This window comes from Nicotiana tomentosiformis, chromosome 6, assembly GCF_000390325.3.
Source record: "Nicotiana tomentosiformis chromosome 6, ASM39032v3, whole genome shotgun sequence".
NCBI lineage: Eukaryota > Viridiplantae > Streptophyta > Magnoliopsida > Solanales > Solanaceae > Nicotiana > Nicotiana tomentosiformis.
Genome location: NC_090817.1, coordinates 79,699,934 through 79,715,417, shown reverse-complemented (window position 1 = coordinate 79,715,417; position 15,484 = coordinate 79,699,934). Strand labels below are relative to the sequence as shown.

General features: G+C 43.3%; 1 protein-coding gene across 1 annotated transcript; it reads left to right on the top strand.

Moving 5' to 3' along the window:
- The first annotated feature begins 3,612 nt into the window (after positions 1–3,612).
- Positions 3,613–4,008, top strand: LOC104120640 (protein EARLY FLOWERING 4-like). Its single transcript, XM_018766360.3, has one exon. The coding sequence runs from the start codon at positions 3,613–3,615 to the stop codon at positions 4,006–4,008; it is 396 nt and encodes a 131-aa protein (XP_018621876.1).
- The last annotated feature ends 11,476 nt before the right edge of the window (positions 4,009–15,484 follow it).

The following is a 15,484-nucleotide window of genomic DNA, read 5'->3' as shown; positions in this document are numbered from 1 at the left end:
CTTCGCGATCGCGTGGACGAGTCCGCGATCACGTAGGCCTGTGAGAGTGAGCTTCGCGATCGCGTGAAAAAGTCCGCGATCGCGTAGGATTAAATCCAGGCAGTGAAAATTTGTGATTCGTGATCGTGTGTGGTTGTCCGCGATCGTGTAGAGCAAATGACTGGGCAGAGAGTTTAAGTTCTGAAAATGGGACCATTTTCTATTTTTACCGATTTGGAGCTCGGAGAGAGAGAATTTTCGGGAGATTTTCAAGAAAAATAATGGGGTAAGTAATCCTAACTCAATATTGGTTAAATTACCTGAATCCATAGTTGTTTTTGACATTTAATTAGTGAATTAAGTTGAAAGATTTAGAAAACCCTCTTGGTTTAAATTGAAGATTTGAGGTGATAGTTGAGGTCGGATTTTGGTAAAATTGGTATGGTCAGGCTCGTGGTTGAATGGGCTTTCGGATTTTATAACTTTTGTCGGGTTCCGAGACGTGGGCCCCACAGATAATTTTTGAGCTAAATTTTGGATTTTATTGGAAAATTAGTATTTTCTTATGAAATTAATTTCAATAAATTTTATTGACTTAATCAAATTATTTATGGCTAGATTCGAGGCGTTTGTAGGCCAATTCACGAGGAAAAGACATTGCAGAATAAATAATTACACGGCTTGAGGTAAGTAACAGTTCTAAATTTGGTCTTGAGGATATGCAACCCTAGAATATGTAGTATGTGATTGGTTTTGAGGTGACCCACATGCTAGGTGACGGGCGTGTGGGCGTGCACTGTAGGAATTATGACTTGGTCAATTTCATGGAACCGTGTAGTTGAAAAATATGTTGATATTTGTACATTTTTTCCCGTATTAGAGAAATTGATCTATGAATCATGTTTAAATCATACGTTTACACTGTTGGGACCCATAGAGATCGTGTACTTGTGAAATTATTTGCTAAATTATTGTTTTGCACTCAGTCACAGTTCTATTTGCACATTTTTACCTCAGTCTCTCTTATTCATTATTGATGCATCATATCATTGTTGTTGGACTGCTTATCATGATTTCTGAGAGCCCGAGAGACTGGAGAGGTTGAGGACTGAGTGAAGCCGAGGGCCTTATTGTGAGGATATTTATGGATTGGGCTGCACGCCTCAGCATGTTTCAATTGATTTATGACATGATTGGCTTGATATAGCGCTTGGGCTGAAGAAGCCCCTCTGGAGTCTGTACACACCCCCAGTGAGCGCAGGTACCTACTGAGTGCGAGTGCCGAGTGATGAGTGACTGTGAGGAATGGGAGACTGTGAGGAAAGAGTGACTGTGGAAAGAGTGACTATGAGGTTGGAGTGAATGGGAGGACTGAGTGACGGTTACTCTGAGAGGAAGCATTGATTTCATTATTTGTTGCATTTCAGTTGTCATATATCACTATTTTGGAAATTTCGGGAAAATATTATTTTCTGTTTCGGTCAAACTTGATATGAAATTTTAGTGAAATCTTAAATGTTGAACTTGAGAGCATGCCTACCCTTTTATATTGGAAAGTACTGTATTTGGGCTTAGCTGAGAAGCTCGTCACTACTTTCAGTTCTTTATTTATTATTGTTACTTACTGAGTTGGTTGTACTCATACTACACCCTGCACTTCGTGTGCAGATCCAGGTGATCCCGAATATAGTGGGTGTTGATTCTTTCACACAGTCGATTTTTCGGAGATTCAGAGGTAGCTTCCATGTTTCGCAGACCTTGTCTCTCATTCCCTATCCTTTTGTTTATTGTATTTGGTCTCAGATTATTATAGACCACATTTTTCAGACTTGTAATGTATAGGTGCTCATGTACTCAGTGACACCGGATTTTGGGAGTGTGTTTATTTCTAATATTTTTGGGATTTACTCTTAAACTTAATTATTATATTTTTAGTATTTAAAAGAAATTATGGGTTATTGGTGTTGTCAGTTTGTCTAGTATTGAGATAGGCGCCATCACGACGGGTTAGAATTTTGGGTCGTGACAGAATCCAGATAATGTTTTTACACAAGAAGAGTTCCTTTGGCTATAATTTTGATTAAATTTGAATGAAAAACTATTTTTTTGTATAATGACATTATGAACGTAGAGTTTACAAAGAGATGCTAGATGAGATACAACAACATAGCATATTTGTATCTTGTATAATAAAATATTTATAACTATAAATACTATAGAACTAATTACACTAAAGTCATTCGGAAAATGTTGAATTCAGCTATATATTATATCAATGTACTAATATTCTTTTTCATCATTTAAACATATATTGCGTTTAGTTTTACCTCCATTGCTATTTTTAATAATTTTGTATACGTTTTATATTGATTAACGTGATGCACACGTGCATCGCACGTACACTAAAACTAGTACTATATTAAAAGCACGAAAGCCCTTAGCGAAATATCATTTGCCTTTTTTATCCTTTAAAAATACAGTTCATACTGGACAAAATAGTCATTTAGTTATTTCTCAAATATTTAGAAATAGTTATTTAATGAATTCCCTAATATTTAGGATTTATTTAGAATTAGTCATTTAATTATTTTTCTACTTTTTAGAACTTTGATTTTTCAATTCCTTCTTGTTTTAAAATTCCTTATTTTCAACTCCATTTAAATTTACAAGTACTAAATTTCAAGCATTTTCAATTTATATTAGGAAAGTTTCGACCACTTTATATTGTTTTTAGATTTAGGCCTTTTTTTTTTGTAAATGAAATTTTCGTCACTTTCAGCTCTATTTAGTTTTAGGTGTAGGATGGAAAAAGGTAAGTATATTAAAATAGGGAAGGCCTTCATATCAAAAAAAGGGTATAAAACTCAAGCTATATAATTTTGGTTTTGGTATTCTACAACAATTATGTATTAAAATATAAATACACATTCTAAAAATACTATAATTAGATATAAATTATCTGAATATTTACAATTATTAAAACCATTAACTCAACATCAAGTTCTAGAGATACTTTCAAAATGACACTTAATAATTGCGCGTCAATTATACGTATAATACTTAGATAATTTTTAGAAGTTTATACTTATTGATACGGGTTACACACGCAAAGTGCCCGTAAGACTAGTTGTAAAAAAATTAAAGGCATTTATAATCTATTTCTCGTATTTACACGATGTATTAAGCTTAAACTAGGCACTAAAATTTGATTCTTTTATTTAATTATTTATTTATTTATATAGATTTACCTTATATAAGCCGATAGTGTAAATAAATGTACATCATCTTTTTTAACTATTATAGCAATTTATTTATCTTATTATTTTTAGTTACTCGGTTCACTTATTATGAATTGTTAATTATAATTATCTTCTAGCTTGCGTAGAAATTAAAATAAAGAAAGATGTACGGATGCGCGGTTTTAATTTTATGCTATTGAAATTTGATTGAATTTCGTTTGTGTCCAAAATTTAGTTCAAACAAAATAGCATTCACATAAGATGAGACAACTGTAGTACTAGAGTCTAGAATACGAAGGGAATATCATTTTGCTCCTAAAGGAACGAGGGGGAGTAGCAGGCACAGATTACGATTGACGACACATCTGAATCGTCCTCAGCGGTGAACTCGATCATGGAAGCTACCTCCCAAACCCTAACGAAACTTTCCGACATCAGTAGGCACCGATTAAACGTCGACGAATTTAACGACGCAAAAGACGTCGACGGCGAAGAGGAAGAGTATGACACGGAGGCTTGGGAAATGCTTACCAAGTGTTTCCGAGAGGTTCAATCTGTTCTTGATCGGAACCGAACTCTTATTCAACAGGTGAACAAAAATCATCAATCAATGCTTCCAGATAATCTGGTGAAGAACGTAGCTCTTATTCGAGATATTAATCATAATATCTCCAAAATTTCTCGCCTTTACTCTGATCTCTCTGTAAATATCTGCAATATCGTACGTCAGCGACGGGCATTGGATTTGTTGGAATCTAAGAATCGCAACGGCAAAGCGGAGAGGCGCTGAATCCTGTCTCAATTCACTTGATGACTCCGAACTCGGTAATCTCGATTACTCTTTGTTTTCCCTACTAGTAAGATTTAGTGTATTTATCAGGTGCTATGATCATTCTTAATAAATAAGAGTTGTATGTGTTGACTCATTATTTAATTTGATGGATGTTGTTTGTGGACGGGTGCTGTTTTAAATTTTTTTACCCTTAAAACGGATAACAACTAAATTTGTACGCGATTTTAAGGATATTTGGATTGATTCAACATAAGTAATTAAAAATGTTAATAAACGAATTAAAGATAAAATAAATAACCAAACCAATTGTGACGTTAAGTCCAGGCTCGAATTTAAGCTGAACAATAGTTTTGCCCTCGACCGGACCCTCGATTCGAAGCTAAATATGTATGAAGAACTATGATAAAAATAAGAACCTTTCAATAGCTAGAAATCAGAGAAATAGGTTTGCATTGCCTTGATATGCGTGTTACAATGTGTCTATTGAATAAAAAACTTCCCTTTTATATAGCATGGGAGTTTTACCCTTAGTACAATTCTAAAAAAGGTAAAAATCCTCTTTGTATGTCAGTCAATGATACACTACCGACATCGGGCGAGATCCACGCCGTGATATCCGGTTAGGTGCGGATATCAAGGTCCTCTGTTAGTCGTGTTCAACAGTTTGTAGTGTTATCCGAGGTCTTGGAGCTCGTTCCGGGTTCGGGGGGTGTTGTCTTGTCAGGTCCGGTGGCGAGAACCCCGTTCCGGCCTCGATTCAAGGAGTTCTCAGATTCAGTCTCTATCTCATACATTCATACTTCTTACTTCGTTTGACTCACCAGAAACTCGAGGTGTGTGCTAACCCTGAGTTCACCCGTATACAGATAGTCCCCTTATTTCTCAAAGAATAGGTTCGCTGAAACAATGGGAAACGATAGATGAACCCTGATTCTTTCTTTCGTACGTTACAACCGAGACAATGAATAAGATGAAACTTCCCCTCAATCGCGTCGCTCTGACCTCGGACACGTGTTCAATTATCGGTTGGTCGCCTCCGAAAGTGAAACGTCGCGTATTGATTACTTTTGACTCCTACAAAAGTTTTGACCTTTTGTACTTCTTTCACTTTCCGATCCTAGCTTTTACCTTCGAATTCTCTAGCGGCTATCAACTCTTTCAAATCTTCATATGTTTACCTTTGATCTTCAAATCTTCATAATTGTTCTTAGGTTCTACCCAGATCTTCATCCTGCCTTCAAACCTTCATACTTTATTCCTTCAAATCTTCATATCTTTCCTTCAAACCCTCATATTTTCCAGATCACAATGGCTAAGACTTCCAAATCAGTTCCTCAGAAAGATGCCTCTTCATCTTCCCACCCGGCCACAAGTACCGAGGCGGCCGTTCTCGAGGTGGTTGCTCTCGAGACGGATGCACCCGAGGTGGTTGCTCCCGAAGCGGACCCAGAGCCCCCCATGAAAAGCTTTATACCTGGGGACTTTTCAATCGGAGACGACTTTAAAGTCGAGAAAAAACGTCAAAATAAGATCGAAGTGAAGGGGCATTGAGATATATATGCTTCATTACCGAAGATACCTTCTCCATAGTCTGAGAGGACTGTAAATAGGAAGGTAAGGACGTGGTAGTCCCCGGGCATGAGGACGATATTACTACCCATGTATAGGGGTATCTAAGTGTTTACACTTACCCATTCACGCTGGGCCTGATAGACCCGGTAGTTCTGGCCTTTTACAAGAGATACGAGGTGTGCCTTGGGCAAATCCACATGTCTCTTTGGAGGATCGTGATCCTCCTACGTTATTTTGTGAACAACACTGAATCTCCTCGGTTCATCCTCGACCACCTACTATGTCTGTATAGTCCCCGAATATTTCGAGGGGGACTAAACAAGCTCGTTCGCAGGGCCAGCAAGGCTCTCTTTTCAAGAATCGATGAGGATCGGGACCGAGGCTGGCAAGGGCGCTTTGTTCAGGTAAAAACTGAAGATTTGATCTCTCCCGAGTTCCTTCCATTTCCCGAGAAGTGGCACACATCTCATAAGTGTAGTTTTTCCTTAAGTGTCGAGTCTCCTTTGTTTCCTTTCTCACCATCAGTATTTGTGATCGTGCAACTGTTGCTTGGGTTCCTAATGCGGTCCCCTGGGTCAAGGAGTGGATCGAAGGCATTTACAAGCAGATATCGTACTTCGAGCGCTCGTGGCGCAAGATTTCGAAGGGCAGATGGGAGACCCGTTCTCATGGTAAGGCTCCCCTCTAAATAGTTATTATTACACCCCAAACTCACGTAACACTGACCTTTTCTCTTTCCTTCACAGGTTTGCCTAAGACCACCGAACTTAGGCCGCTGGAAGGGGACGAGTGTGTGTCTTTACCCATTGATCCCTCCGTTACGGGACAACCCGGGGCTGCTAGGGAGAAGAAGAAGAGGAAAAGGAAGTCTTCGGGCTCCCTGGGTCCCGAGGTGAAGCCAAAAAAGAGGGCAGCTTCCCGGGCTCGTAAGCCCAAGAAGAACACCAACTCCCGGGTGTCGTATTCTGACTCGCTTCGCCGACTCAGGGATGAGTCTGAAGAAGACGACATCTTTGTCGCTCATGGAACGACCCTTGCCGGGGAGCGGGCTGCAACCGAGGAAAAGAGCCATGAGGCCGATTTCCTTCCGACTCAAAAGGCCGAAATGGAGACGGGAGATGATACCTCCCGAGAAGTCGCTTCTGTTCCGAAGGAGGCGACTAGTGTGATAGACATCATCGAGACGCCCTCCTACACCGAGTCCATGCTTGAAGAGGCCCAAGCAGAAAAGGAAAAGTCAACTGAAGGAGTTCACAGCGCGGACGACCCTCTTCACTCCTTCCTCGATGCTTGGACATGTCCACTTGGGAAGATTTTTTCGGGCTGGTCGACCTGGAGATCCCGAAGAAGGATGCGCCTTCAGAAGCTCGTGGGCCGAGTTCGAGCCCAAAACTGGTGAAGCAGTTTTCTGCTCCAAGTGTGGACCCCAACCGCAAGAGAATAGACATTCTTACGGTCTCGAAGGATGCTCGGGTTCTATCTGCTCTAGTGGGCATAGACAGCTACCTCTGATGCCTGGTGACCGAGGAGGACCAGGTAAAGATGAATGGGGTGGGTGCGTCGAGTCTCTTCAACGAGGTGCAGCAGGCGCTGAACCGGGTAAGGCATCAACACTCCCTCATGAATTCCACTTAGGTTTTAATATCTTTTACTATTTTCGTTGCTTTGCAGGCCTCGGTGCTTCACTATCAGATCTTCCTCCGGTACCGCTTCGAAATCAACCATCTCGAGTTCAAGCTCAAGGAGCAGGTTCGGAAGAAGGACATGTGCATGCTTCTCAATGAGCAAAAGGACGGGGCCGTCAAGGATCTTCAGGCCGAGCTGGACAGGGATCAAAAGGAAGCTTCGACCTTGAAGCAGGAATATGCCGACCTGGTAGAAAAGGTAAAGGTCTTTGAAGTTAAAAATAAGGAGCTAGTGATGGTGGCTAACAACACAACCTCGCAGGTCCAACAGAAGATCGACCTGATAGACCAACTCTGAGCCGAGATGAACGAGGTCCAAGCCATGGCCGGCAGGTGGAAAAGTAAAATGGACTTGCTGTCTTTGGAGAAGGAAACCACTAATGCGGATCTGGCATCGATTGAGAACCAACTTCGGGTGGCGAAGGACAAAGATGACAAATGGTCTTAGATGAATGACGATCTCCGAGCATAGCTGAGCCTGGTTGTCATGGAGCGGGATGCCCTCGGTAGAGAATACGAGGCAGTGAAGTCCAAGTTGGATACAACCTCCGTCGATGTTGAAGAAATGGTGGCCTAATACAAGGCCAATGTGGAGGCATCCGAGGTGCACCTGAAGGCAAAGGCCGAATATATAAAGCGGCTATCCCGAAGAGAGACCCTCGAAGAGATCCACGCCCAGGGTTTTGACCTGTCAGATGAGATCGAGGAAGCCAAAAAGTCTGAGGCCGAGGCAAAGAAGCTTTACGAGCCTGAAGGTGCCGAAGGCTCTGAGGGTTCCGAGGGATCCGAAAGCTCTGATGGCTCTGGCGACGAGTTGGGCCTAGGTGAAGACTAGGCATGGATGCCTTAGTATTTTTTTAGTTTTTGTCTCATGTACATATATTTGTTTTGTTTATTTTGAGGCCGTTTTTATTGAGCCTTTGTAAATATACTCCGGAATGTATATATGAAATTTTCCCTTTCTAGCAATAACGTACCTTTACTTTTCCAGCATCTTTTCATAATTTCTATTCATGTAATGTTTCTAATGCCTTAGCATATAATCGAATTTGTTATAGGGCGTTCATTTTTCAGAGGTCCGAACAGGGCCTCACTTCAATACAACTTTATTTGCTCGAGGGTTTGAAAACTCAGTGTGACCGAAGGTGTTTTCAAGATGTTTAAGCAATTTTTAGACGATATTTTTGCTGAGGGTAACCTCTTAGCAGGTTTCGAGTTCTTATAAAGGCCTTACTTTCTGATTACGAGTTTCGGACGTCTCTGAGCCATTTTTAGGGTGGCCGTAGCCTTTCGTATTTGGACACCGTCTCATAGGTTTGGTGCCTCCGGGATTTGGTAGCCCGGGTTGTCCGAACTTTCTTCGAACGACAGTCCCCGAATAGGGATAGCCTGTGGGCTTGATAGTCCCCGAGTAGGGGTAGCCCGTGGGCTCTTAGGATCCTGAATTTAAGAGGCAAGAAAATGCGTAAATAGAAAGGCGAAACTTTCTTTCATTTCTCAGTGTGTAAAGTACATTATCGAAAGCGCATAAAAACGCGTATCATGGCTTGAGTGGACTATGTGAGCATGGTTCATACGACTGTTTGGCCCTTACAGTGAATCCTAACCACCAAGCCTTAGCTTCTAGTATACAAATTTTTTCTTCTTTCCTTGCTAAAAAACGTTGATCCTTAGTTCGAGGGTAATGGCCCCCAGTATTCGAGGTCGAGCTTGAGAGGGCTCGGATACTGTTGACATGAAGTGAACGATCATTGACTCCGGTCTGAGACCGACCTTCCAATCTAGGTTAGCACATTTTACTGTTTCCTCGTTACCTTGCCCAAAAACCTATTTTGGGACAAAACCGGCTCAAGAAAAAAAGAGTGCAACGCGTGCTTTTAGACCTAATAGCCACATCCACCCTTGGTCGTTGCCTGCAAGTGTTAGTCCTTTTAATAACATGATAAAAGTGTAGTTTATATCGTACCTTAGCAGTAGTACTGATTTAAGTGTGTCACGTTCCAGTTACTCGGTAGTTGCACACCGTTTCCCGCTTCGAGTTTGTATGAGCATTTGCCGGTAATTCCAATGACTCGATATGGTCCTTCCCAATTCGGTCCCAGCTTTCCCTCGTTTGGGTTCCGGGTGTGTAATGTTTCTTTCTTCAACACAAAGTCCCCGATCTTGAAATGTCGGAGGTTGGCCTTTGGGTTGTAGTATCTTTCTATCCGTTGTTTCTGGGCGGCCAACCGGACTAAAGCTACCTCACGCCTTTCATCCAATAGTTCCAGGCTCGTGATCATGGCCTTGCCATTTGACTCTTCTGTCGCAGATTGGAATCTGAGGCTCGGCTCTCCCACTTCGACTAGTATCAAGGCTTCGGCCTCGTAGATCAACGAAAATGGAGTGGTCCCAGTACTATACTTCGAGGTTGTACGATATGCCCATAGGACTTGGGGCAAGATTCCTTCCCTTTTCCCTTTGGCACCGATCAACCTCTTTTTTCAGGTTTTGAAGTATGGTCTTGTTTGTTGATTCTGCCTGTCCGTTCCTACTAAGATGGTAAGGTGTTGATAGTATCTTCTTAATCTTGTGATCTTCGAAAAAGTTATTTACCTTGCTGCCAATGAATTGTTTCCCATTATCACACACGACTTCGGCCGGTATCCCAAATCAACATATTATGTGGTCCCAGATGAAGTCAATGACTCTTTTCTCCTGAACGTTTTCGAATGCTTGAGCCTCGACCCATTTGGAAAAATAATCAGTCATGAATAGTATGAATTGAGCTTTACCGGGTGCCCATGGTAGGGGACCGATGATGTCCATTCCCCATTTCATAAATGGCCACGGGGACAGCACCGAGTGGAGCAGCTCTCCCGGTTGATGGATCATCGGTGCGTGTCTTTGGCAGTCGATGCATTTTCGTACGAAGTCCTTAACATCCTTCTCCATTTCAGTCCAATAATAGTCGGCCCTGATTAATTTTCAAACCAAAGAATCTGCCCCCGAATGGTTTCCACAAGTGCCTTCGTGAACTTCTCTTTAGGCGTACTCGGTATCTCCCGGGCCCAAGCATATGGCTTACGGGCCGTCGAACGTTCTCCTGAACAATGTCCCTTTGGCCAAGCTAAATTTGGCAACCTTGGTACGCATGGCTATCGATTCTTTGGGATCTGAGGGAAATTTCCCAGTTTTCAAGTAGTCTATGTACTTGTTCCTCCAATCCCAAGTTAAACTCGTTGAGTTTACTTCGGCGTGGACTTCTTCTATCACCGACTTCATGAGCTCTACGACTGTCCCTGAACTGAATTCTTCGTCATCAACCGATGACCCCAAGTTAGCCAGAGCATCTGCCTCGCTGTTCTGATCTCGGGGCACATGTTGTAGGGTCCATTCCTTGAATTGATGCAGCGTTACCTGCAACTTGTCTAAATACCTTCGCATTCGTTCCTCTTTCACTTCGAACATCCCATTGACTTGATTTACCACGAGGAGAGAATCACACTTAGCTTCGACCACCTCGGCCCCAAGGCTTTTAGCCAATTCAAGACCTGCAATCATGGCCTCATACTCGGCCTCATTGTTAGTAAATTTCACAGTTCTAATAGATTGCATAACTACATTCCCCGCAGGTGGTTTCAGCACGATACCGAGCCCGGACCCCTTTACGTTCGAGGCACTGTCCGTAAAAAGTGTCCAAATTCCCGAGATAGTCCCCGAGGTTAGCAATTATTCTCGTTCATCTTCGGGCACTAAGGCCAGTGTAAAGTCGCCCACGAAGTCAGCCAAAATTTGAGATTTTAAGGCGGTTCGGGGTCAATAATCGATATCGTAACCGCTGATTTTGACGGCCCATTTGGCCAACCGGCCCGAGAGCTCGGGTTTGTGCATGATGTTCCTTAGTGGGTAAGAGGTTACGACACATATGGGATGCCATTGAAAGTACGGTTTTAACTTTCTAGAGGCGCTTAGCAAAGTGAGTGCCAATTTTTCCAGGCGGGGATACCTTGTTTCGGCCTCGCCTAGAGTTCTACTGACATAGTAAATAGGGAATTGCGTACCTTCCTCTTTACAGACTAAGACTTCACTTACCGCCACCTCGGAAACTGCCAAGTAAAGGTACAACTGTTCATCCACCTTCTGAGTGTGGAGCAGTAGGACTCGAGAGGTACCGGTTGAGTTCCTCCAAAGCTTGTTGGCATTCCGGGGTCCAGAAAAAGTTATTCTTCTTCTTCAACAGTAAGAAGAACCGATGGCTTTTGTCCGAGGACCTCGATATGAATCGGCCCAGGGCGGCCTCTGAACGGCCTTGACGTTGTCCACCACGGTGATGTCTTCTATGGCTTTGATTTTGTCAGGATTGATCTCAATCCCTCGATTGGATGCCATGAACCCGAGGAATTTTCTGGATCCAACTCTGAATGCGCACTTTTTCGGGTTCAGCTTCATATTGTATCTCTTCAATATGTCGAAGGTTTCCTGCAAATGTTTCAAATGGTACTCTGCTCGCAGGGACTTGACTAACATGTCGTCAATATAAACATCCATTGATTTTCCTATCTGTTCTTTAAATATCCGGTTTATTAGGCGTTGATAGGTGGCACCGATGTTCTTTAATCCGAATGGCATTACGTTATAACAATAGATGCCGAATTTAGTGATAAATGAAGTCTTTTCTTGATTTTTGGGTCCATCCGAATTTGGTTGTATCCGGAATAGGAATCGAAAAAACTGAGTATCTCATGCCCGACCGTCGCGTCGATCATCCGATCGATGTTAGGCAAAGGAAAAGCATCCTTAGGGCATGCCTTGTTCAGATCTTTATAATCCACATACATTCTTAGCTTATTTCCTTTCTTAGGTACTACCACTACGTTGGCTAACAAGTCCGGGTACTTAACTTCCCGAATGGATCCTATTTTAAGGAGTTTAGATACCTCATCCTTGATGAATGTGTGCTTGACCTCGGACTGCGGTCTCCTTTTTTGCTTAACCGGATGGAACTTCGAGTCCAAACTCAGCTTATGAGTGGTTACTTCTAGCGGGATCCCTGTCATGTCAAGATGGTACCAAGCGAAAAAATCTATGTTAGCTATAAGAAATTCAATGATTTTTTTTCTGAGCTCGGGAGTTAACCCCGTGCCAAGGTATACCTTCCGATCGGGTAAGTGTTCGATCAATATGACTTGCTCCAACTCCTCGACCGTCAATTTGGTGGCGTTGGAATCATCGAGAGCAATGAACGACGTAGGAACTCCGTAATCATCCTCCTCGCCTACTCCTCGCTCTTCTGGTTCGGTCGGGGTCGGTATCGGTGATTGCTATTTTATTTCTTCCTTCCTGATCGGCTCCGTGTTCTTTGATGTTGAGACCACGGGCACTGGGATCACCTCGTCGACCGCGAATATTTCCTTTGCGGTCGGCTGCTTTCCGTAGACCGTCTTGATTCCTCCTGGCCTATGGAACTTCAGTGCCTGGTGTAATGTTGAGGGTACTACCATCATGTTGTGAACCTATGGCCTTCCGAATTAGGCGTAATACCTCATGTCCCCTTCGATCACGTAGAATTTTGTTTCTTGAATCGTCCTAGCGGTATTCACTGGCAGGGTTATTTCTCCTTTAGTAGTTTCGCATGCCATGTTAATTCCGTTCAACACCCAGACTGCCGGCACTATTTGATCTTGTAACCCCAACTGCTCTATGACCCTCGATCTGATGATATTGGGCGAGCTACCTGGATCTATCAACACACGTTTAACTCGAGATTTATTGATAAGTATGGATATCACCAGTGCATCATTATGAGGTTGTACGATGCCCTAGGCATCCTCGTCGCTGAACGAAATAGTTCCCTCCGGGAAGTAATCTCGGGTGCGCTTTTTCCGTGTGATGGATACTTTAGTGCGCTTTATCATTGGTCCCTGGGGGACATCGACCCCTCCAATGATCATGTTGATGACGTGCTAAGGTTCTTCTTGTTCGGTCTATATGTTGGAGTCCCTGTTCCTGATGTGGTTTTTGGCTCGATCACTCAAAAACTCTCGGAGGTACCCATTATTAAACAACGGGGCAACTTCCTCTCTAAATTGTCGGCAGTCCTCGGTCATGTAGCCATGAGTGCCATGATACTTACACATCAGGTTAGGATCTCTCTGGGTAGGATCGGAGCAATGGTCGAGACCACTTGGTTTCCTTGATGCGCCTAATGGCCGATACGATGCTGGCTGCATCAACGTTGAAGTTATACTCTGATAATCTTAGTGCTTCCTTCCCCCGAGCGGCCTGTCAAAACCGTTCTTGCTCATCAGACCTCGGCTATTGGTCCCACGGTCGCTCCTCTTCTCGTTCCTCGTGGGGTTACGTCTGAGCCTGTTTCCCCTCCGATCTACACTGTATGGTTGATACCGATCTCGAACCGGCCTTGATTCTTGATCGACGACTCTCTTAGGCCTGTCGTAGGTTCTGATGGGATAAACGGACCCAGAAGGGACTCCGAGTTAGTCGTCCTCGACTCTAATTTTTGACTGGTACATGTTGTGGACGTCGGCCCAAGTTACCGCCGGGTACTCTACCAAATTTTATTTCAACTGCGGCGAAGCCAATGAGCTTTAGGGGTTAAGTCCTTGAGTGAATTCCTGAACGGCCCAATCGTCCGCAATCAGAGGCAAATCCATCTGTTCTATTTGAAACCTTGACACGAACTCCCTGAGCATCTCATTGTCTCTTTGCTTAACCTTGAAAAGGTCATATTTTATAGTATCGACCTTGATGGCCCCGGCATGAGCCTTTACAAAAGCATCCGCGAGCATAGCGAACGAATCAATGGAATTTGGGGGCAAGTTGTGGTACCATATCATTGCTCATTTTGACAGAGTTTCACCGAACTTCTTTAAAAACAGTGACGCGATTTCGTCGTCTTCCAAGTCGTTACCTTTGATGGTGCATGTGTAGGAGGTCACATGCTCATTCGGATTCATGGTTCCGTTATATTTTGGAATATCGGGCATACTAAACCTCTTCGGGATTGGCTTTGGTGCCGCGCTCGGAGGAAAAGGCTTTTGGACAAATTTCTTGGAGTCCGGGCCTTTCAATATCGGGGGATCTCCTGGGATTTGATCGACCCGGGAATTATAGGTGTCCACCTGCTTGTCGTTTGCCTCAATTTTCTTTTCACCTGATTCCACTCATTTCGTTAATGCTTCAAGCATTTTCATTACTTCGGGGCTGACATCGGACTCAGCTTCACCCGGCCTTTCGGTGATCTGCTCATTTCTTCGGGTGTTTTCCTGAGATGGTTCGGGCTCAACTCTGCTGGGGGCGCAGATTTGATTTTATAGCTGCGATATCACCGGCTGTTGAGCCTGCAACATTTTGAAGATCAATCGTAGACTGACCATGTCGTCTTCGCCTTCGGGCGCTCCTCGAGTCGTTGGTCGGGCTCCTCCGCGAACGCTGTTCTGGGGGTCGGTAAGCAGGTTGGCGTCGATGGCCACCTGCGAGTTAGCATCGACTGGGTCTGCAACTGGGACTCCGTTGGGATCGGCAGGGGGCGCCTCGTTGCTAGGCACCAGATCGTTGTTTTCGCCATGATGTGTCTATTGAATAAAAAAAAAAACTTTCCTTTTATATACCAGGAGAGTTTTACCTTTAGTACAATTCTAAAAAAGGTAAAAATCCTCCTTGTACGTCAATCACTGATACACTACCGACATCGGGCGAGATCCGCGCAGTGATAGCCGGATGGTCCTCTGTTAGTCGTGTGCAACAGTTTGTACGGCTTTCCGAGGTCTTGGAGCTCGTTCCGGGTTCAGGGGTATTGTCTTGTCAGGTCCGATAGCGAGCACCCAGTTCCGGCCTCGATTCAAGGAGTACTCAGATTTGTTCTCTATTTCATAGACTCATACTTCTTACATCTTTCGACTCACTGGAAACTCGGGGTGTGTGCTAACCCCATGTTCACCCGTATACAAAACTAGTTCTTCTTGCGATATTGATGGCAATTAGCAAATGCGGGGCTGTTCTTGTCTGCATTCACTGATGTCCCACAAACGTGATTGAGTTTGAGGTGTTTATGTTGTTTACACATAACATTGCATCTAATAATTAAGGTCACGAAAAGGCAAAATCTTTTTAGCAAGAAGTTAAATTACTTATGACACAGCGGTGATAGATTATATTCGATGAAAGAATAGGAGAAATAGTAATAATAAATTTTGGTACTACTAGATAATATG

Bases quoted from the DNA above. Each gene is read 5' to 3' on its own strand.
- LOC104120640 (XM_018766360.3), top strand. From the start codon at position 3,613: ATGGAAGCTACCTCCCAAACCCTAACGAAACTTTCCGACATCAGTAGG.